The sequence below is a fragment of the Orcinus orca genome, chromosome 6, assembly GCF_937001465.1.
Source record: "Orcinus orca chromosome 6, mOrcOrc1.1, whole genome shotgun sequence".
In the NCBI taxonomy this organism is placed as follows: Eukaryota; Metazoa; Chordata; class Mammalia; order Artiodactyla; family Delphinidae; genus Orcinus; species Orcinus orca.
In genome coordinates this window covers 93,680,447-93,703,154 of record NC_064564.1, presented here as the reverse complement: position 1 = coordinate 93,703,154, position 22,708 = coordinate 93,680,447, and the positions used below count along the sequence as shown (strand labels likewise).

The window sequence follows — 22,708 nt, the reverse complement described above, 5'->3', positions numbered from 1 at the left end:
TCACCTTCCTCCCCACAAATACATCAGAAATATATCTACATGTGGAACAACTCCTACAGAACACCTACTGAACGCTGGCAGAAGACCTCAGACGTCCCAAAAGGCAAGAAACTCCCCACATACCTGGGTAGGGTAAAAGAAAAAAGAAAAAAAAGAGACAAAGAATAGGGACAGGACCTGCACCAGTGGGAGGGAGCTGTGAAGGAGGAAAGGCTTCCACACACTAGGAAGCCCCTTCGCGGGCGGAGACTGCCAGTGGCGGTGGGGGGGGAGCTTCAGAGCCACGGAGGAGAGCGCAGCAACAGGGCTGCGGAGAGCAAAGCGGAGAGATTCCTGCAGAGAGGATCGGTGCCGACCAGCACTCACCAGCCTGAGAGGTTTGTCTACACCCGCCGAGATGGGTGGGGGCTGGGAGCTGAGGCTCGGGCTTCGGAGGTCAGATCCCAGGAAGAGGACTGGGGTTGCCCGCGTGAACACAGCCTGAAGGGGGCTAGTGCGCCACAGCTAGCCGGGAGGGGGAGGGAGTCCGGGAAAAAGTCTGGAGCTGCCGAAGAGGCAAGAGACTTTTTCTTGCACCTTTTGTTTCCTGGTGCGCGAGGAGAGGGGATTAAGAGCGCTGCTTAAAGGAGCTCCAGAGATGGGCGTGAGCCACAGCTATCAGCACGGACCCCAGAGACGGGCATGAGACGCTAAGGCTGCTGCTGCAGCCACCAAGAAGCCTGTGTGCAACCACAGATCACTATCCACACAACCTCCCCTGCCCCGGGAGCCTGTGCAGCCCGCCACTGCCAGGGTCCCGGGATCGAGGGACAACTTCCCCGGGAGAACGCACGGCACGCCTCAGGCTGGTGCAACATCCTGCTGGCCTCTGCCGCCACAGGCTCGCTCCGCATACCGCACCGTTACTAACCCCACCCCCACACCGCCTGAGTGAGCCAGAGCCCCCGAATCAGCTGCTCCGTTAACCCCGTCCTGTCTGAGTGAAGGACAGACGCCCTCAGGCAACCTACACGCAGAGACGGGTCCAAATCGAAAGCTGAACCCCAGGAGCTGTGCGAAAAAAGAAGAGTAAGGGAAATCTCTCCCAGCAGCCTCAGGAGCAGCGGATTAAATCTTCACAATCAACTTAATGTACCCTGCATCTCTGGAATACCTGAATAGACAACGAATCATCCCAAACTGAGGAAGTGGACTTTGGGAGCAACGATATATATATATATATTTTTTTTTCCCTTTTTGTGAGTGTGTGTGTGTATGCTTCTGTGTGTGGTTTTGTCTGTATAGCTTTGCTTTTACCATTTGTCCTAGGGTTTTGTCTGTCGGGTTTTTTTATTACTTAAAAAATTTTCTATTCTTTTTTTTTTTTTTTTTTTTGCGGTACGCGGGCCTCTCACTGTTGTGGCCTCTCCCGTTGCAGAGCGCAGGTTCCAGACGCGCAGGCTCAGCGGCCACAGCTCAGGGGCCCAGCCACTTGCGGCATGTGGGATCTTTCCGGACCGGGGCACTAACCCATGTCCCCTACATTGGCAGGCGGACTCTCAACCACTGCGCCACCAGGGAGGCCCAAAAAATTTCTATTCTTCATAATTATTTTTTATTGTAATAACTTTATTTCATTTTATTTTAACTTCTTTCTTTCTTTTCTCCCTTTTATTCTGAGCCGTGTGGAGGACAGGCTCTTGGTGCTCCAGCCAGGCATCAGGGCTGTGCCACTGAGGTGGGAGAGCCAACTTCAGGACACTGGTCCACAAGAGACCTACGAGCTGCATGTAATATCAAACAGCGAAAATCTCCCAGAGATCTCCATCTCAACGCCAAGACCCAGCTCCACTCAATGACCAGCAAGCTACAGTGCAGGACAACCTATGCCAAACAACTGGCAAGACAGGTACACAACCCCATCCATTAGCAGAGAGGCTGCATAAAATCATAATAAGGTCACAGACACCCCAAAACACAACACCAGACGTGGACCTGCCCAACAGAAAGACAAGATCCAGCCTCATCCACCAGAACACAGGCACTAGTCCCCTCCACCAGGAAGCCTACACAACCCACTGAACCAACCTTAGCCACTGGGGACAGACACCAAAAACAACGGAAACTATGAACCAGCAGCCTGCGAAAAGGAGACCCCAAACACAGTAAGTTAAGCAAACTGAGAAGACAGAGAAACACAGAGCAGATGAAGGAGCAAGATAAAAACCCACCAGACCTAACAAATGAAGAGGAAATAGGCAGTCTACCTGAAAAAGAATTCAGAATAATGATAGTAAAGATGATCCAAAATCTTGGAAATGGAATGGAGAAAATACAAGAAACGTTTAACAAGGATCTAAAAGAACTAAACAGCAAACAAACAGAGATGAACAACACAATAAATGAAATTAAAAATTCTCTACAAGGGATCAATAGCAGAATAACTGAGGCAGAAGAACGGATAAGAGACCTGAAAGATGAAATACTGGAAACAACTACTGCAGAGCAAAATAAAGAAAAAAGAATGAAAAGAACTAAGGACAGTCTCAGAGACCTCTGGGACAACAATAAACGCACCAACATTCGAATTATAGGGGTCCCAGAAGAAGAAGAGAAAAAGAAAGGGACTGAGAAAATATCTCAAGAGATTATAGTTGATAACTTCCCTAATATGGGAAAGGAAATAGTTAATCAAGTCCAGGAAGCACAGAGAGTCCCATACAGGATAAATCCAAGGAAAAACACGCCAAGAAACATATCAATCAAACTATCGAAAATTAAATACAAAGAACAATTATTAAAAGCAGCAAGGGAAAAACAACAAGTAACACATAAGGGAATCCCCATAAGGCTTACAGCTGATCTTTCAGCAGAAACTCTCCAAGCCAGAAGGGAGTGGCAGGACATATTTAAAGTGATGAAGGAGAAAAACCTACAACCAAGATTACTCTGTCCAGCAAGGATCTCATTCAGATTCGACGGAGAAATTAAAACCTTTACAGACAAGCAAAAGCTAAGAGAATTCAGCACCACCAAACCAGCTTTACAACAAATGCTAAAGGAACTTCTCTAGGCAGGAAACACAAGAGAAGGAAAAGACCTACAATAACAAACCCAAAACAATTACGAAAATGGGAATAGGAACATACATATTGATAATTACCTTAAATGTAAATGGATTAAATGCTCCAACCAAAAGACACAAACTAGCTGAATGGATACAGAAACAAGACCCGTATATATGCTGTCTACAAGAGACCCACTTCAGACCTAGGGACACATACAGACTGAAAGTGAGGGGATGGAAAAAGCTATTCCATGCAAATGGAAATCAAAAGAAAGCTGGAATAGCAATTCTCATATCAGACAAAATAGACTTTAAAACAAAGACTATTACAAGAGACAAAGAAGGACACTACATAACGATCAAGGGATCAGTCCAAGAAGATATAACAATTGTAAATATTTATGCACGCAACATAGGAGCACCTCAATACATAAGGTAAATATTAACAGCCATAAAAGGGGAAATCGACAGTAACACAATCATAGTAGGGGACTTTAACACCCCACTTTCACCAATGCACAGATCATCCAAAATGAAAATAAATAAGGAAACACAAGCTTTAAATGATACATTAAACAAGATGGACTTAATTGATATTTATAGGACATTCCATCCAAAAACAACAGAATACACATTCTTCTCAAGTGCTCCTGGAAGATTCTCCAGGATAGAGCATATCTTGGGTCACAAATCAAGCCTTGGTAAATTTAAGAAAATTGAAAGTTTATCAAGTATCTTTTCCAACCACGACGCTATGAGACTAGATATCAATTACAGGAAAAAATCTGTAAGGAATACAAACACATGGAGGCTAAACAACACACTTCTTAATAACCAAGAGATCACTGAAGAAATCAAAGAGGAAATCAGAAAATACCTAGATACAAACGACAATGAAAACACAATGACCCAAAACCTATGGGATGCAGCAAAAGCAGTTCTAAGAGGGAAATTTATAGCTTTATAATTTCTCCGTCGAATCTGAATGAGATCCTTGCTGGACAGAGTAATCTTGGTTGTAGGTTTTTCTCCTTCATCACTTTAAATATGTCCTGCCACTCCCTTCTGGCTTGGAGAGTTTCTGCTGAAAGATCAGCTGTAAGCCTTATGGGGATTCCCTTATGTGTTACTTGTTGTTTTTCCCTTGCTGCTTTTAATAGCTTTTATAGCTATAAAAACCCACCTTAAGAAACAAGAAACATCTCAAATAACCTAATCTTACACCTAATGCAATTAGAGAAGGAAGAACAAAGAAAACCCAAAGTTAGCAGAAGGAAAGAAATCATACAGATCAGAAATAAATGAAAAAGAAATGAAGGAAACGATAGCAAAGATCAATAAAACTAAAAGCTGGTTCTTTGAGAAGATAGACAAAATTGATAAACCATTAGCCAGACTCATCAAGAAAAAAAGGGCAAAGACTCAAATCAATAGAACTAGAAATGAAAAAGGAGATGTAACAACTGACACTGCAGAAATACAAAGCATCATGAGAGATTACTACAAGCAACTATATGCCAATAAAATGGACAATCTGGAAGAAATGGACAAAATCTTAGAAAAGCACAACCTTCCAAGACTGAACCAGGAAGAAATAGAAAATATGAACAGACCAATCACAAACATTGAAATTGAAACTGTGATTAAAAATCTTCCAACAAACAAAAGCCCAGGACCAGATGGCTTCACAGGCAAATTCTACCAAACATTTAGAGAAGAGCTAACACCTAACCTGCTCAAACTCTTCCAAAATATAGCAGAGGGAGGAACACTCCCAAACTCATTCTATGAGGCCACCATCACCCTGATACCAAAACCAGACAAAGATGTCAGAAAGAAAGAAAACTACAGGCCAATATCACTGATGAACATAGATGCAAAAATCCTCAACAAAATACTAGCAAACAGAATCCAACAGCACATTAAAAGGATCATGCACCATGATCAAGTGGGGTTTATCCCAGGAATGCAAAGATTCTTCAATATATGCAAATCAATCAACGTGATACACCATATTAACAAACTGAGGAGGAAAACCATATGATCATCTCAACAGATGCAGAGAAAGCTTTTGACAAAATTCAACACCCATTTATGATAAAACCCCTCCAGAAAGTAGGCATAGAGGGAACTTTCCTCAACATAATGAAGGCCATATATGACAAACCCAGAGCCAACATCATCCTCCATGGTGAAAAACTGAAACCATTTCCACTAAGATCAGGAACAAGACAACGTTGCCCACTCTCACCATTATTCAACATAGTTTTGGAAGTTTTAGCCACAGCAGTCAGAGAAGAAAAAGAAATAAAAGGAATCCAAATCGGAAAAGAAGAAGTAAAGCTGTCACTGTTCGCAGATGACATGATACTGTACATAGAGACTCCTAAAGATGCTACCAGAAAACTACTAAAGCTAATCAATGAATTTGGTAAAGTAGCAGGATACAAAATTAACGCACAAAAATCTCTTGCTTTCCTATATACAAATGATGAAAAATCTGAAAGTGAAATTAAGAAAACACTCCCATTTACCACTGCAACAAAAAGAATAAAATATCTAGGCATAAACCTACCTAAGGAGACAAAAGACCTGTATGCAGAAAATTATAAGACACTGATGAAAGAAATTAAAGATGATACAAATAGATGGAGAGATATACCATGTTCTTGGATTGGAAGAATCGACATTGTAAAAATGACTCTACTATCCAAAGCAATCTACAGATTCAATGCAATCCCTGTCAAACTACCACTGGCATTTTTCACAGAACTAGAAAAAAAATTTCACAATTTGTATGGAAACACAAAAGACCCCGAATAGCCAAAGCAATCTTGAGAAAGAAAAACGGAGCTGGAGGAATCAGGCTCCCTGACATCAGACTATACTACAAAGCTACAGTAATCAAGACAGTATGGTACTGACACAAAAACAGATACATAGATCAATGGAATAGGATAGAAAGCCCAGAGCTAAACCCACGCACATATGGTCACCTTATCTTTGATAAAGGAGGCAAGAATATACTGTGGTGAAAAGATAGCCTCTTCAATAAGTGGTACTGGGAAAACTGGACAGCTACATGTAAAAGAATGAAATTAGAACACTCCATAACACCATACACAAAAAAACACTCAAAATGGATTGAAGACCTAAACGTAAGTCCAGACACCATCAAACTCTGAGAGGAAAACATAGGCAGAACACTCTATGACATAAATCACAGCAAGATCCTTTTTGACCCGCTTCCTAGAGAAATGGAAATAAAAACAAAAATAAATAAATGGGACCTAATGAAACTTAAAAGCTTGTGCACAGTAAAGGAAACCATAAACAAGATGAAAAGACAACCCTCAGAATGGGAGAAAATATTTGCAAATGAAGCAACTGACAAAGGATTAATCTCCAAAACATACAAGCAAATCATGCAGCTCAATATGAAAAAAACAAACAACCCAATGCAAAAATGGGCAGAAGACCCAAATAGACATTTCTCCAAAGAAGATATACAGATTGCCAACAAACACATGAAAGAATGCTCAACATCATTAATCATTAGAGATATGCTAATCTAAACTACAATGAGATATCATTTCACACTGGTCAGAATGGCCATCATCAAAAAATCTACAAACAATAAATGCTGGAGAGGGTGTGGAGAAAAGGGAACCCTCTTGCACTGTTGGTGGGAATGTAAATTGATACAGCCACTATGGAGAACAGTATGGAGGTTCCTTAAAAAACTAAAAATAGAACTACCATATGACCCAGCAATCCTACTACTGGGCATATACCCTGAGAAAACCATAATTCAAAAAGAGTCATATACCAAAATGTTCATTGCAGCTCTATATACAATAGCTAGGACATGGAAGCAAACTAAGTGTCCATCAACAGACGAATGGATAAAGAAGATGTGGCACATATATACAGTGGAATATTAGTCAGCCATAAAAAGGAACGAAACTGAGTTATCTGTAGTGAGGTGGATGGACCTAGAGACTGCCATACAGAGTGAAGTATGTCAGAAAGAGAAAAACAAATACCGTATGCTAACACATATATATGGAATCTAAAAACAAAAAAAAAGGAAATAGAAAATGGTCAGAAGAACCTAGGGGCAAGACGGGAACGAAGATGCAGACCTACTAGAGAATGGACTTAAGGATACGGGGAGCAGGGGAAGGGTAAGCTGGGACAAAGTGACAGAGTGGCATGGACATATATACACTACCAAACGTAAAACGGATAGCTAGTGGGAAGCAGCCACATAGCACAAGGAGATCAGCTCGGTGCTTTTGACCACCTAGAGGGGTGGGATAGGGAGGGTGGGAGGGAGGGAGATGCAAGAGGGAAGAGATATGGGGACATATGTATATGTATAACTAATTCACTTTGTTATAAAGCAGAAACTGGCACACCATTGTAAAGCAATTATACTCTAATAAAGATGTTTAAAAAAAACAAAACTAAAAATAGAGCTACCATATGATCCTGCAATCCCACTCCAAGGCATACATCCAGAGAAACCATAATTTGAAAAGATACATGCACCCCAATGTTCACTGCAGCACTATTTACAATAGCCAAGACATGGAAGCAACCTAAATGTCCGTCAACAGATGAATCTATAAAGAAGATGTTGTATGTGTGTGTGCATACACACACACACACACACACAATGTAATATTATTCAGCCATAAAAAAGAATGAAATAGTGCCATTTGCAGCAACATGGATGGACCTAGAGATTAATATATTAAGTGAAACAAGAGAAAGACAAATATCACGTGACATCGCTTATATGTGGAATCTAAAAAAAAATGATAAAAATGAACTTATATACAAAACAGAAACAGACCCACTTCTTTGTATCATTTTCAAATTTCTTCATCATTGTTATATGAGTCTTTCACCTGCTTGGTTAAGTTATTCTTAGGTATTTTATTCTTTTTGATGAGATTTTAAATGGGATTGATTTCTTACTTTCTCTTCCTGATAGTTCATTATTAGTGTATAGAAAAGCAATAGATTTCTGTATATTAAGCTTGTATCATGTAACATAAGCTTTCCACGTGACCCAACAATTCCACTCCTATATATCCAAGAGAAATGAAAATATATGTGCACACAAAGTAAACATGTTTATAGCAGCTTTATGCATAATAACCATATTCAAATAATCAAAAGCTGGTAATAATCCAAAATCCATCAACAGGTAATTACATAAACAAATTGTGGTATATAATGCTACTTAGTAATAAAAAGGAATATGCGACAACATGGATAAATCTCAAAAACATGCTGAGCAAAAGAAGCCAGACAGAAAAAATATATACTATATGATCCGACTTACATGGAAATGGGTGTTCCACCCTGGGGCCATGGGTGGTGGTTGGGATGTACTTGATTAGAGCACAAGGGACTTTTTCAAGTAATGGAAATATTCCATATCTTGGTTGTGGTGGTGGTTACATAGGTACACAAATTTACTGAAACTCTAGAAAGGCTATATTTTATTATGTGCAAATTATACTTCAGTAAAGTTGATTTTTTTGTTAATTTTAAAGGAGGTCATTCCTAAGATTTTAGTAAATGAATATTAAACGCTACTTAAATGCTAAAACATTTTTTAAGAGATCCTGATGAAGCTGGGTTCTGTATTACACCTTGGGAGACTGATGTAGGTTATACCTAGAAATGGAATTACTAGTTCACAAGATACATAAATCTTTTTTTTAATATAAATTTATTTTATTTATTTATTTTTGGCTGAGTTGGGTCTTTGTTGCTGTGCACAAGCTTTCTCTAGTTACGGAGAGCAGGGGCTACACTTTCGTTGCAGTGCGCGGGCTTTTCACTGTGGTGGCTTCTCTTCTTGTGGAGCACGAGCACGGGCTCTAGGTGTGTGGGCTTCAGTAGTTGTGGCACGCCGGCTCTAGAGCGCAGGCTCAGTAGTTGCTCCACGGGCTTAGTTGCTCCACGGCATGTGGAATCTTCCTGGACCAGGGCTCGAACCCGTGTCCCCTGCACTGGCAGGTGGATTCTTAACCACTGAGCCACCAGGGAAGTCCAAGATACATAAATCTTCAACTTTATCGGATACTGCCAAACTCCCCTCCCAAGTTGTTTTTGTTTAGACTCTAAATGCCTTTAAAGTAGTTTATACTCCTCGTCTTTACTTCCTCTTATTCACCTCAGTCTATCAAAAACTTTTTTCTATTCTCTAACAGTCCATTTGAAACTACTTTTACCAAGGTCACCAAATACCTCAATTTCAAAATCCAACAGCCTCTTTTCGGTTTTAATCATTCTTGACCACTCAAGTCTCCCTTTGCTTTATCTATTTCACAATAACTTCTTACACTGAGGAGCCAAAAGATATTCCATGCTTCTGAAACTTTTCTCAAATCATCTCCAATGGGAGAGACTGACATTAGGTGCAGCTAAACTAACTGGAATCCTCAGGCAGGGTGTCAGGAGGAAGACAGGCAGGCGTGGGGCGGGGAGGAGACTTCATGTCTACATGGGATGGTGCCACAAGTCCATAGCTAGGCTGCACATTTCAAGGGTGAGCATACCCGAGTTTTACCACAGAGCAGCTTCTAGTGGGTGAGGTGACAACAGAGATTCTAGAGGTCGAGCAATACTGGTGGCACTTACTTTCTGTTACTCTTTATACTTGTATTATAGATACCTGTGCCCTTGTCTTACTTGTGGGAGATATTCTCTTTGAAAAGAGGAATCATATTTATTAGCATCTTTGTATATGTCAAAACACTGGATTATTATCCAAAACAAACACACAATGCAAATTTCCTAACTATATAAATAATACAAGAAAAGCAAGGTAAAGAAAAATAATTAGTGCCGATTTTTTCTCTGTATATTCTGTCAATTCATTATTTTATACCTAAGAAATGAAAAACTATAGTAGCTACTCAAACAAATCACAAGCTATTTAAAAATCAGTATAAATCTAAAGGGAATCTGGGCAAAAGGATGAGCTAAAAATGAATATTCTGCTTAGAAGTTGGTGGATATTTAGTAAAATGTTGGGGAATATTATTCTAAATTATTAGAATATTATTCTAAAATGTTAGGGGAATAATATTCTAATTAGGAAGATTTGAGGAATACTATGAGAAAAGTTCAATACTGTATGTTATTCTACTTTAACATACCTTTTTATTATCACTTTGCGATATGGTATTTAAATTTAGGTGCTATAATAAACAACTATATGTCTGGCAGTAATTGTAAGAAAAGCTATCATTTTTATGCTACAAATTAGGCCTTCAACAAAAACTGATCCTTGCAATTCAAACAATTTAACAGATACCAGTACCAGTTAATCTAACTAAACCCACAACACACATTCATTTTCTTTAAAGATTAAAAACTCTCAAAATTTATATAGCTCCCAACACTACTTCATGATAAAAACACTCAACAAATGAGGAGGAGAAGGGAACTAACTTAATCTGATAAAGGGCACCTATAAAACACCCTCAGCTAATATCATACTTGTTAGTGAAAGACTGAATGCTTTCTCCCTAGGATCAAAAAGAAGATAAGGATGTTCATTCCCTCTATTTCTATTCAACATTGTGCTGGAAGTTCTAGACAGGGCAACTGGGCAAGAAAATGAGATAAGAAGACATGGAGATTGAAAAGGAAGAAGGAAAATTATTTCTATGCAAATGACATGATCTTGTAGAAAACCCTAAGGAATCCATCAAAAAGAAAAAACTATTAGAGCTAATAAATAAATTCAGCTAGGTTACAATATACAAGATCATATAAAAAATCAATTTTATTTCTACACATTTTCAAGGTACAATCTGAAAATAAAACATTTAAAAAACAATCTCATTTACTATAGCATCAAAAAGAACAAAATACTTAGGAATAAAGTTAACAACTGAAGTGTAAGGCTTATATACTGAAAACATCATTGAAAAAAATTAAAGAAGACCTAAATAAATTTTTAAAATCTATGTGATGGATTATAAGACTTAACATTGTTAAGATGACAGTACTCCCCAAACTGATTTGCAGATTCAATGTAATCCCTATGAAGACATAAGCTGGCCTTCTTTGCAGAAATTGTCAAGTTAATTCTAAAATTCATATGGAAATTCAAGTGACCTAGAGTGGTCAAAACAATCCTGAGAAAGAAGAACAAACCTGGAAGACTCACAGTTCCCAATTTCAAAACTTACTGCAAAGCTGAAATAATTAAGATAGCATGGTACAAATATAAAAATAGGCATAGAGATGAATGGGATAAAAGTGAGAGTCCAGAAATAAACTCTTACATTTACAGTCAACTGATTTTCTACAAGGGTGCCAAGACAATTCAATGAGGGAAAGAACAGTCTTTTCAATAAATGGTGCTTAAACAACTAGACATCCCATACACAAAAATTAACTCAAAACAGATCACAGAACTAAATATAAGAGCTAAAACTATAAATCTCTTAGAAAAAAACATAGAGATAAATCTTTTTGACCTTAGATTTGGCAATGGGTTCTTAGATATGACACCAGAAGCATACACAACAAAAGAGAAAATATGCAAATTGGACTTTATCAAAATTTAAAAATTTTGTGCTTCCAAGGACACTATGAAGAAAGTGAAAAGACAACTCACAGAATAGGAGAAAACATTTACAAACCAGAAATCTAATAAGGGTCCAGTATCCAGAACACATAAAGAAATCTTACAACTCAACATTAAAAAGACAAATGCCATGATTAAAAAAGGGCAAATGATCTGAATAGATATTTTTCCAAAGAAAATATACAAATGGCCAACAAGCACATAAAAAATGCTCAACATCATTAGTCATCAGGGAAATATAAATCAAAATCACAATGAATTGCTTCTTCACACCCACTAGGATGGCTATAAAAAATATATGCATTGGTTAAGGATGTGGTGAAATTAGAACTCTCACATACATTGCTGGTGGGAACGTAAAATGATGAAGCCACTTTAGAAAACAGTCCGTTAGTTCCTCAAAAGATTAAACGTTGAATTACTATATGATCTAATAATTCAATTCCTATATGATACACCCAAGAGGAATGTAATATATGTCCACACAAAAACGTGTACATGAATGTTCATAGCTCATTATTCATATTACCCAAAAGGTAAAACAGCCCAAAATCCATCAACTGATAGAGAAATAAAATGTGGTATACCCACACAATGGAATATTACTTGGCAATTAAAAGGAATAACGTACTGATACATACTACAACATGGATGAACATCAAAAACATCATGCAAGTGAAAGAAACCAGTCACAAGCCACATATTGCATGATTCCACTTACATGAAATGTCAGAATAGGCAAATTTATAGACAGAAAGTAGATCAGTGGTCGTCTACAGTTGAGGGGATTGAGGGAAAATGTGAAGTGACTGCTAACAGGTATGAGGTTTATTTTGGGGTGATGAAAATGTTCTAATATCAATTGTGGTAACAGCTGCACATCTCTGTGAATATACTAAAGACCACTGAATTGTATACTTTCAATGGATGAATTGTATGGTATGTAAACTATATCTCAGTAAAAATGTTACCAAAAAATGCAGCTCAAAATTTGATGACTGGGCTTCCCTGGTGGCGCAGTGGTTGAGAGTCCGCCTGCTGATGCAGGGGACATGGGTTCGTGTCCCGGTCTGGGAAGATCCCACATGCCGCAGAGCAGCTGGGCCCGTGAGCCATGGCCGCTGAGCCTGCGTGTCCGGAGCCTGTGCTCCGCAACGGGAGAGGCCACAACAGTGAGAGGCCCGCGTACCGCAAAAAAACAAAACAAAACAAAACAAAACAAAACAAAAAATCTGATGACTGTTAGAAGAAGGCACATATCAAGAGATTTTGCCTCAGATATCTGAAGTACAACAACCACAGATCACCTCCACTGCAGAGACTACTGGAATAAAAATAAATGATCCCTACAGTGATTTGGTTCTTTCTAAGATATAAATTTATGTAATACATACTGTTTTCCTTCTAAGCATCTCATAGGTAAGTTTTTAGTCAGAAACATCTAGGCTGAGATACAGATATCTATAAAATTTCTCTAGGCTTAAATAATAATATTTTAAAATCAATTGTCTACTCGTGAATAGTGAATATATAAAAATTTTAAGAAGAAGAATAATCAGAATTAGTCTCATCATACAGCTGAAATAAAATTCATAAGATGTGTCAGAGGGCTTCCCTGGTGGTGCAGTGGTTAAGAATCCGCCTGCCAGTGCAAGGGAGCCCTGGTCCAGGAAGATCCCACATGCCACAGAGCAACTAAGCCTCTGCACCACAACTACTGAGCCTGTGCTCTACAGCCCGCGAGCCACACTACTGAAGCCCGTGCGCCACAACAAGAGAAGCCACCCCAATGAGAAGCCCGTGCACCACAACGAAGTGCAGCCCCCGCTCACCGCAACTACAGAAAGCCCACGTGCTGCAACGAAGACCCAACACAGCCAAAAATAAATAAATAAAAATAAATAAATAAATAAATAAGATGTGTCGGACACAGTCATAGAATGGTATATGTCATCTCGAACCATATCAACAATCGGTACAATGAAGACGAGGAAATCAGGATTCAGAGACATTAAGTAACTTGCCTATTCAGGGATTAGACAGCGAAGCTAGGATTTGAATTTAAGACTGCCTGTCTCTGAAACCTATGGTCTTATACCATCTTATACTATTTCCTAACTTCAAGAAGGGATAAAGCATCCAACCAGACAACAGTAATTAAAAAGACTGACCACAAATATGTCCTAATATAAACATATAAAAGTTTTAAAGTTTAAAGGAACCTCAGAGAACATCTACTCCAAGAACCTCATTTTACAAATGACACAACACTTTGCAGTCTCTGATCAGCCTTGGCTATTTCCACTACTCTCTGGCCTCCAATGTAAATACTACAAGGTTATCTGCAGATCCTTCCTGATAGCCTCAGCATATATCAAATGAGGAATCATAGAAGAGCTATGTTTCAGTAAGTCATGGATGTGCTGAATAACTCCCCAAAATTGATATTTTTAGACTATAATAAAAAATAAATTTTTCCGTTACTTGCCTTATGCAGAATTTTGGTTACACAGAATTTGTAATACTGCTTTATTGCTACTTTGAACTCTTACCTTTGTGGCCACAAGAAACATAGTATAGAGGAACATAAGATTATGCCTTGATATTGCCAGATGATTGGTTTGCTGGAATGTGAAGATAACTGACCCCAGCAGGGTTACCTTGGCAGGGCTGAAAATAAAACACATTTTAACTCAATAAGTAATAAATATTATTTATCTTTATATTTCTCAAACAGTATTCTCAAAATATTAATTTAATGAGTTATTAATAGATGTCACACAAAAATGACTTCTGTAAATATAAAGTTTTGGAAATGCTGAGTTACATAAAGTTAAATACCTTTCTTCACAGCATAAAGTATCAAAGTTTAGAATGTTCATACATACTGTGACTTTCTGATAAAGAGAGTACATTTCTATATGTAATATTTCTGAATTGACCACATAACACTTTTTCACAAAAGATTTGAAAGTCCCATGTTCCACAGCATGATTTGGGAAAAGTATGTTAGCCCTGAAAAACTTTATAGTGCTAACCAAGTTCCTTGGGTGGGATGGGGGATGGAAAAGAAAGCCCTGATTTGCAGCATTTCCTCATTTCCACAGTGTACATACAGTCGCCCCGTGGTATTCGCAGGGAATTTGTTCCAGGAGCCCCCACATTTACCAAAATCCACTGATGCCCAAGTCCGTGATATAAGATGATGTAGTATTTGCATATAACCTATGCACATCCTCCCACATGCTTTAAACCATCTCTAGATTATTTACAATACCTAATATAATGTAAATGCTATGTAAACAGTTGTAATTACAGTATAAGTACTATGTAAACAGTTATCAGTACATGGCAAATTCAAGGTTTGCTTTCTGGAACTTTCTGGAATTTTTTTTCTAATAGTTTTGATTCACAGCTGGTTAATCCACTGATGCAGAAACCATGGATACAGAGGCCCAACTGTACTCCCACAGCCCACTTCAGGCTGCTGTGTGGAACGGCTCTCATAAAACAGTATGAGCCAGCTCCAGCACATCACTTAGCTAACTCCAGCACAAAATATTAGTGTGAGCCAATACATTACCCAATACATTAAAATTTAAAGTCTATAATATGTTTATCTATTAACATATAACAAGCACTACTTTCATGTCATATATTTGCCACATAAAGTATATCTCAGTAACAGATCATTTTCTAGCTCTTTATGCTTAAAACTAGAAAAAGATAAATAATAAACTCTTAGAATGCCACAGTATGAAATATGACAAATTTAAAAGCCCCTATAAACCACTTTATGAAAAATAAGTAGTTTGTTTAATCAGTACAAGCTAAGGATTGAGTTCAAAACAGTTAGGTTTGGGTAACAGGGGTTTGGATCTTGCCTACCAATAACTGGGCAGCATTCCTGTTTTAGAACAGCGGTCCACAAACTTTTTGAGTGTGCATCTCTAGTGGTAAAATTGTTTTAAGACACTCCTTAATATATATCAATTAATTTATAAATTATGTACAACTGTATCATAAAATGTACACCAAACTGACTTTTAAAAGGATGAGATAAAAAATAAATAGTTAATTCCATTAAGACGTTGTCTTAATGTCCTTTTGCTACTCTGTTTCTAATAGTTTGGTTTCTGAACCATAGTGCCTCATCATGGGCATCTTAGCATACACATATTCTACTCTGGATTGTGTTCTCTTAGAGCATAAATTCAGAAGCAATGAATCTGAGGAGCAAGGATTCTGTAAACAATAAATTGAAGCAGGGGATTGGAGCAGGGCTGGGATTTAGGAAAAAGTCAATGAGATTGATTACAAAGATCAGAATGCATTCAGAAAATTCTTATACTTATTATATTAGTTTCCCGTGAACCTAGTAAATCTGCTTCCAAAATACAATGGTGGAATAAGCATAGGTAGCAGCTATAAGCACTCCCATGACAAAAGAGAGAAAATGGAAGGAAGAAAGTGATCACAGTCCTATGCAATTTCAAAACCCAGCAGGGCAAATTCCATTAGGTTTCAAGACCCAGGAATAATCTTCTGTGGCCTGAGGCTCCATCCTCTGAGTTTACAGCTCTAATCTCTGCATTCATGGCTCTGGCTTTTGCACCTGTGACTCCAGTCTATGGGTCTAGCCTCAGGTTTCTAGGCCCGCAGGTCCCACCTTAAAGCCATTCTTCCTTTTCCCTGAATGGTAGCGCATATCGACAGCTAAAAATTTTATCAGCCTGTTTCTACCTGTAGAATTTTGGGAGTCTGACTTCTTTTATTTCATCTTGTCTCTGTCCCTTTCAGTCCAACCTGGCAGTGTTTCTGCTGATACAACACTTTCAAAAATCTTTTGGGTTTCCTATGCATGACACAGGGGATCCACGCCATCAGTCAAGATGGCCCTTCACGGATCTTTCCTGGATAATCTCATCTCTATTCCAGGCTTCTGCTATGATAGCTGAATGGATCCATGAATCACACGCCTAATCTCTTTTAACACTAGCAAATGTTGTCCAGCCACACCCTTAACTTTCTCTCCACAGCAAGCTTTTCCTAAGAATGACTCTCCTAATTTTATCATCTTTTGCAATCTGTATAGGCTGAGAATTTCCCAAATCATCAAGTCTTGGTTTCTTTGTTTAGCAGTTATTCCCTCAATTCAACTCTTTCCTCTCACACTTCACTGTAAGAAGCAAGAAGAAATCAGCTCAGACTGCCAACACTTTGCTTCTGAAACTCAACTAAATATCCAAGTTCAATGCTTACAGATTATGCTTTCCACACAACTGCAGCCATATAACTAAATCACCTTTCTTCCAGTTTCCAGCATCATGTTCCTCAATTCCTCTAAGACCTCACCAGCACCTCTAACATTCATATTTTTACCAACATCCTGTTTATTACAATGTATGTATTCTCTAAGACCATACAGGCTTTTTCCACTATGCAAAAGTATTTGGTAATAAATATATGAAAACATATATATATGCATACACAAAATATCATAATGGATCCCAATGATTTCACTTGACAAATTGTTAATCATTCATTCATTCACATAATATTTACTGTCTACTATGTGATAGGTGTTTAGGATATAAGAGCAATCAAAAAAGACAAAATCCCTATACTTCACCTCTTGTATTCTTTGAAGCATGGAGGAAAGCCAAAGGGAGAGAAAAATAAACATAATGAACAAGTAAACTATAAAATATGATAAATGCTGTGGGAGAAATAGAGGGAAGTGTTGCAATTTTAAGCAGGGTAGTCCTCATTGAGAAGGTAAGCTCTGAGAAAATCCTTTGAGCAAAGCAGATAAGGGAGTTGGCCACCTGAGGAAGAAGATTCTAGGCAGAGAGAGAAGTTAGTTTTAAACCAGACAACACCTGGCTTGCTCAAGGACAGAGTGCAGTGGGCAAGGCAGAGAACAGTAAGAGCTGAAGTCAGAGCAAATTAGGTGCGGGAGAGACACAGATCTTGGAGGGTCTCACAGGCCATCTGGGGAGTCACTGCAAGGTTCTGAACACAGGAGAATCACAATTTGATTTCAGTTTTACAGTCCCAAGAAATGTTTCATGGAAGACGTTTCAAAGCACATACTCAAAATGAGAAAAATTTCCCCTGAATAACACCAATGCTTTATTTATAACTTATTATCAATCAAAGCTCCTTTGTTCTATTTCTAAACTACATCATTTAAGCTTTAAGGGGTACATTCCAAGGTAAACATCCTGAAATCTACCGGTTCACTCAAACATATATTTCATCATTCATACTGCTTCTCCACCTTCATTTTTAATCCATTCTAACGAGCTTATTTTCACATGAAGACTTCCTCACCTTGCTTATTATGGCCACTAAATCCTAAGGCTTTCCTTATTGAATTGTGGGAATAGTAACTGTATTTCTCTATTTCATTTTCAGGTGCATCAGGGGTAGATTTGTGACTTATTTAAGATCGGGTCAGTGTCTTTAGAGAACAGCTAATGATTAGATTCTCTTAAATAGGTGCAAAAGGTAGTCTGCATCGTACAAGCATAGAATGGGTTATTTCCTCTAATCTTTTTCTTATTTTTATATGTATTGCGTTGGCCAAAAGGTTTGTTCAGTTTCTTCCGCAGATGGCTCTAGCAGCACTTAACTGTCTTTAACTTTATTCGAAACAATTTTGTTAGATTGTATGTGACAGCTGTCACATCAGTGTGCAGTTAAAAAAAGACTTATCAAAATTAGTGAATTTTTGTGTAGCCATTTTAACATTGAAGGTGGAAGAAAAAAAGCAACGTTTTTAGCATATTATGCTTTATTATTTCAAGAAAGGTAAAACACAACTGAAACACAAAAAAAGATTTGTGCAGTGTATGGAGAAGGTGCTGTGACTGACTGAACATGTCAAAAGTGGACCGTGAAGTTTCATGCTGGAGATTTCTCGCTGGATGATGCTCCACGGTTGGGCAGGCCAGTTGAAGTGGATAGAGACCAAATCGAAATATTAACTGAGAACAATCAACATTATATCATGCTGGAGATAGCCGACATACTCAAAATATCCAAATCAAGTGCTGAAAATCATTTGCACCAGCTTGGTTATGTTAATTGCTTTGGTGTTTGGGTTCCACATAAGTTAAGTGAAAAAAATCTTTTTGACCGTATTTCCGCATGCAATTCTCTACTAAACGTAATGAAAATGTTCCATTTTTAAAACATATTGTGATGGGCGATGAAAAGTGGATACTGTACAATAATGTGGAACGGAAGAGATCGTGGGGCAAGTGAAATAAACTACCACCAACCACACCACAGGCCAGTCTTCATCCAAAGAGGCTGATGTTGTGTATGTGGTGGGATTGGAAGGGAGTCCTCTATTATGAGCTCCTTCCGGGAACCCAAAAGATTAATTCCAAGAAGTACTGCTCCCAATTAGACCAAATGAAAGCAGCACTAGATGAAAAGTGTCCAGAATTAATCAACAGAAAATGCATAATCTTCCATCAGGATAACGCAAGACCGCATGTTTCTTTGATGACCAGGCAAAAACTGTTACAGCTTGGCTGGGAAGTTCTGATTCATCTGCCATGTTCACCAGACATTGCACCTTCGAATTTCCATTTACTTCGGTCTTTACAAAATTCTTTTAATGGAAAAAAAATTCAATTCCCTGGAAGACTGTAAAAGGCACCTGGAACAGTTCTTTGCTCAAAAACATAAAAAGTTTTGGGAAGATGTAATTATGAAGTTGCCTGAAAAATGGCAGAAGGTAGTGGAACAAAAGGTGAATACATTGTTCAATAAAGTTCTTGGTAAAAATGAAAAAAGTGTCTTTTTTTTTTACTTAAAAACCGAAGGCACTTTTTGGCCAACCCAATAGTTAAATTCACCTCTCACTTTTAAAGCAACTAACAGGGCTTTACGATAATGTATTGACTGTTACCATAAGCTTGACATTTTACTACCAGGAACTATGAATAATTTGAAATCTGGGTGAAAATTAATGAAAATGCCAAGAGCCTGCAATTGATTCCAGAGAATTCTCTTCCTATGTAGTTCTTGCTCCATAAATACACACTCTTCCCACAGTTCTACAATAATCCAAGAGTTTTTGTTTGGTTTTATTTTCTAAGAGGAGGAACCCACAGAAAAAGGAATCAATATTTAGTTTAAAAGCTACATTTAAGAGAGCAGACTTCTTGAAAAACTTAGGTTTCCTGGTTTTCTTCCCATTATCCTTTTATTTATTTGTTTGTTTGTTTCATCCACATTTAGAGATCCCAAAATGTGTTTTTAAATAAACTGGTAAGATCTAAGGATAAAAGGCTAAGTCTCAGTACAGTCTATACCAACTCACTAGGACATCTTCAGCCATTCATCAGCTTCTGGTTTCCAACAGCCTTTTACCAACTGCTCAAAATTCGTGATAATGCTACCACCTGCACCTAAAAAGAACAAGATAAAACAAGAATACTTAACCAATTTTCTTGAGAAAATATATGAAATACAGCCATAATTCTATCTTTTGACTTAAAATTCCAAAATCAACTCCAAAATATGATTCTTGGGAGGGAGAAAAAAGTTGTCTTGTACATTTATGATACAGAGACAATTACAATTCTTTCATGGCAACTGTGTATTGTACTACAAATAAGGTTAAAATTGGGGCCTCAGACAGAGATGTGGCTAGAGGTTTGTTTCTGACCTGAAAAAATAAACTTCTCTGCTTTATCACTTCCTTTCCTAATTTTAGTTTTAGGGGCAGTACACTATAACAACAGATTGAGAAATTTATTCAGTTCCAACATACAATAAAGGTAGGTAATGCAGAGTGAACATGAACCCATAATCAATCACATTTACTATTTCAGGTTATTCAGGATGAAAAAAGCGAGGAAAAGAAAACAGAGCAAAGTTTTTTAATTACACGTGCCACATATTTCTTATGTAAACTTGTTTTATTTATGGTGGTGGCTACACATTAACTACAAATCCCTCTGGTTATGGCTTCTAATCAAACCAATAATAAATATTCTATTTTTAAGACAATCAGGCTCAAAAGAATGGCTGATGACTAGTACTAGTGAATAGTGCCAGTTTTGAATTAACTTTACCAGCCAACAGAAACAAGGCTTCCATCTTCCAAAAAAGACTGTTATTAAAGTATGTGGTCCCCATTAATTTAACTAGAGAATTGTTCAGTAGTTGTAGTACACCAATAACAGAATATTTATGAACACATATTGTTAATATTACCTCGGGCCCATCCAATAGCTATCATGACTATCCAGCCATTTTTGTAATAGCTATTAGCATGGGTGACTCCACCTACTATTTTCCAAGTTCTGGTCACTTCCTTCATTCCCACAGCCAAGAGTTGAACAGGTAGGAATGAATATCCCTGGGAAACAAGGTCACGGGGGCAAAAAAATACAATATACCTGAAATTAAAATTTAAATATTTTAATACATGAGTGGAATCAGAAGAACAAAAATTAAAATCCAGAATATCAGCAATAACAATTTGATAAAACACAACAAATGGAATTATCCATATAAACATGGAATTTGACTGCAAGAAGACCACAGATTGGGTAAAGTCAATTTTTTTTTTTTTTTTTTTTTTTGGCTACTCCGTGCAGCATGTGGGATCTTAGTTCTCTGACCACGGATCAAACCCGTGCCCCCTGCAGTGGAAGCACAGAATCTTAACCACTAGACCACCAGGGAAGTCCCAAAGTCAATTTTTTAAAATCACATGAAGCACATAAAATAATCTGCCAAAAAGTCATAATCAAAGGGGAATATAAATTTTGTACTTCTGAGTACTCTATAAATGCAAAAAGTATTCACTGAGTTCCTAATTTGTGACTACACTAGTCTAGAAGCTAAGTGCTGAATCCACCAACAAAATTAAGCAAGTGTATAATCACTTCTGGTTTTGGGCTTCTCTAGGTAGGGTGCCTTTGTCTTTGGAAAAGGAATTAGAAAAGGGACCTTAGTAGCTGAGCAAGGGACACCATTTCAATCCCACTTACATCTTCACCTGTGCCCCTTTGTGCATAAACTGCAACCTATACAGAGAAAGGTCATTGCTCTCAAGGAGACAGATTCACTCGTGTTAAGGAAAAACTTATTTTCATACGGCTAAAAGAATATGAAGCTTGTTCTTCAATTTAGTTGAGTAAGTTTAAGTTTTAACCAATTAAATTGTGATGTTAGTTTAAGAATAATTCACTCCTCCTCAGGTGAATTATTTTTTGAAGCCTCATTTGTTCTAAACACCTGTTCAACAATTTAACAGTAGTGTTGATTGGAAAACACAGCACTTTTCCCCCCATTCCTAAAATACTCTCTGGCAGACAATTTTGTGCTTAAAGCAGAACATTTATCTTGATACAGAATACACTGCAAGAAAGAAGTACTCTATCTCTGCTAAAAGAAGTTGTTAACCTTATTGTAATTCATGGCTCATAAAGTCTGAATTCCTAAAAGTATTCGTGGAATATGAAATCCTGTTTGCCAAAACACTGCTTCAGGGACCCAATGTAAGATGAAATGGTTTGTTCAGCCTGAAGCACCCTCTCTTTCTTCAACTCCATTTACCAATTCCTTCCTAGTCTTCAAGATACATTTAAATACTACCATATACATTGACTTTGGGAGTTTTGTTTTATTTAATATTCTCAGTTCAGACTAAATTCTGATGGTTCTGTACAACTAAAACAACTGGTTCCTATACTTCAACATAGCTCTTTAGACATTTTTCTTTATAATATATAAAGGCTATAATATTCAAATTGTAACAGTCCTTAGATGGCAGGAATCATTCATCTTGTTACCCCCTGAAACTCAGCATAATAAAAAGTAGCCCTGGACTTCCCTGGTGGCACAGTGGTTAAGAATCCACCTGCCAACGCAGGGGACACAGGTTCGAGCCCTGGTCCGGGAAGATCCCACATGCCATGGAGAAACTAAGCCCGTGTGCCACAACTACTGAGCCTGCACTGTAAAGCCCATGAGCCACAACTACTGAGCCCACATGCCGCAAC

The 22,708-nt window shown here is 38.0% G+C and overlaps 1 protein-coding gene across 2 annotated transcripts in view; it reads right to left on the bottom strand.

The window, feature by feature from the left end:
* The window catches only part of TMEM38B (transmembrane protein 38B), a 69,648-nt gene that overhangs the window by 11,004 nt on the left and 35,936 nt on the right, over positions 1 to 22,708 (bottom strand). For both annotated transcript variants that reach the window (XM_049710993.1, XM_004271509.3), the window contains exons 3-5: positions 20,913 to 21,097; positions 20,014 to 20,101; positions 14,225 to 14,342 (exon numbers count right to left, since the gene is read on the bottom strand). In XM_049710993.1, the coding sequence (XP_049566950.1) occupies positions 14,225 to 14,342; positions 20,014 to 20,101; positions 20,913 to 21,097 (391 nt within the window). The remainder of the gene's footprint in view (positions 1 to 14,224; positions 14,343 to 20,013; positions 20,102 to 20,912; positions 21,098 to 22,708) is intronic.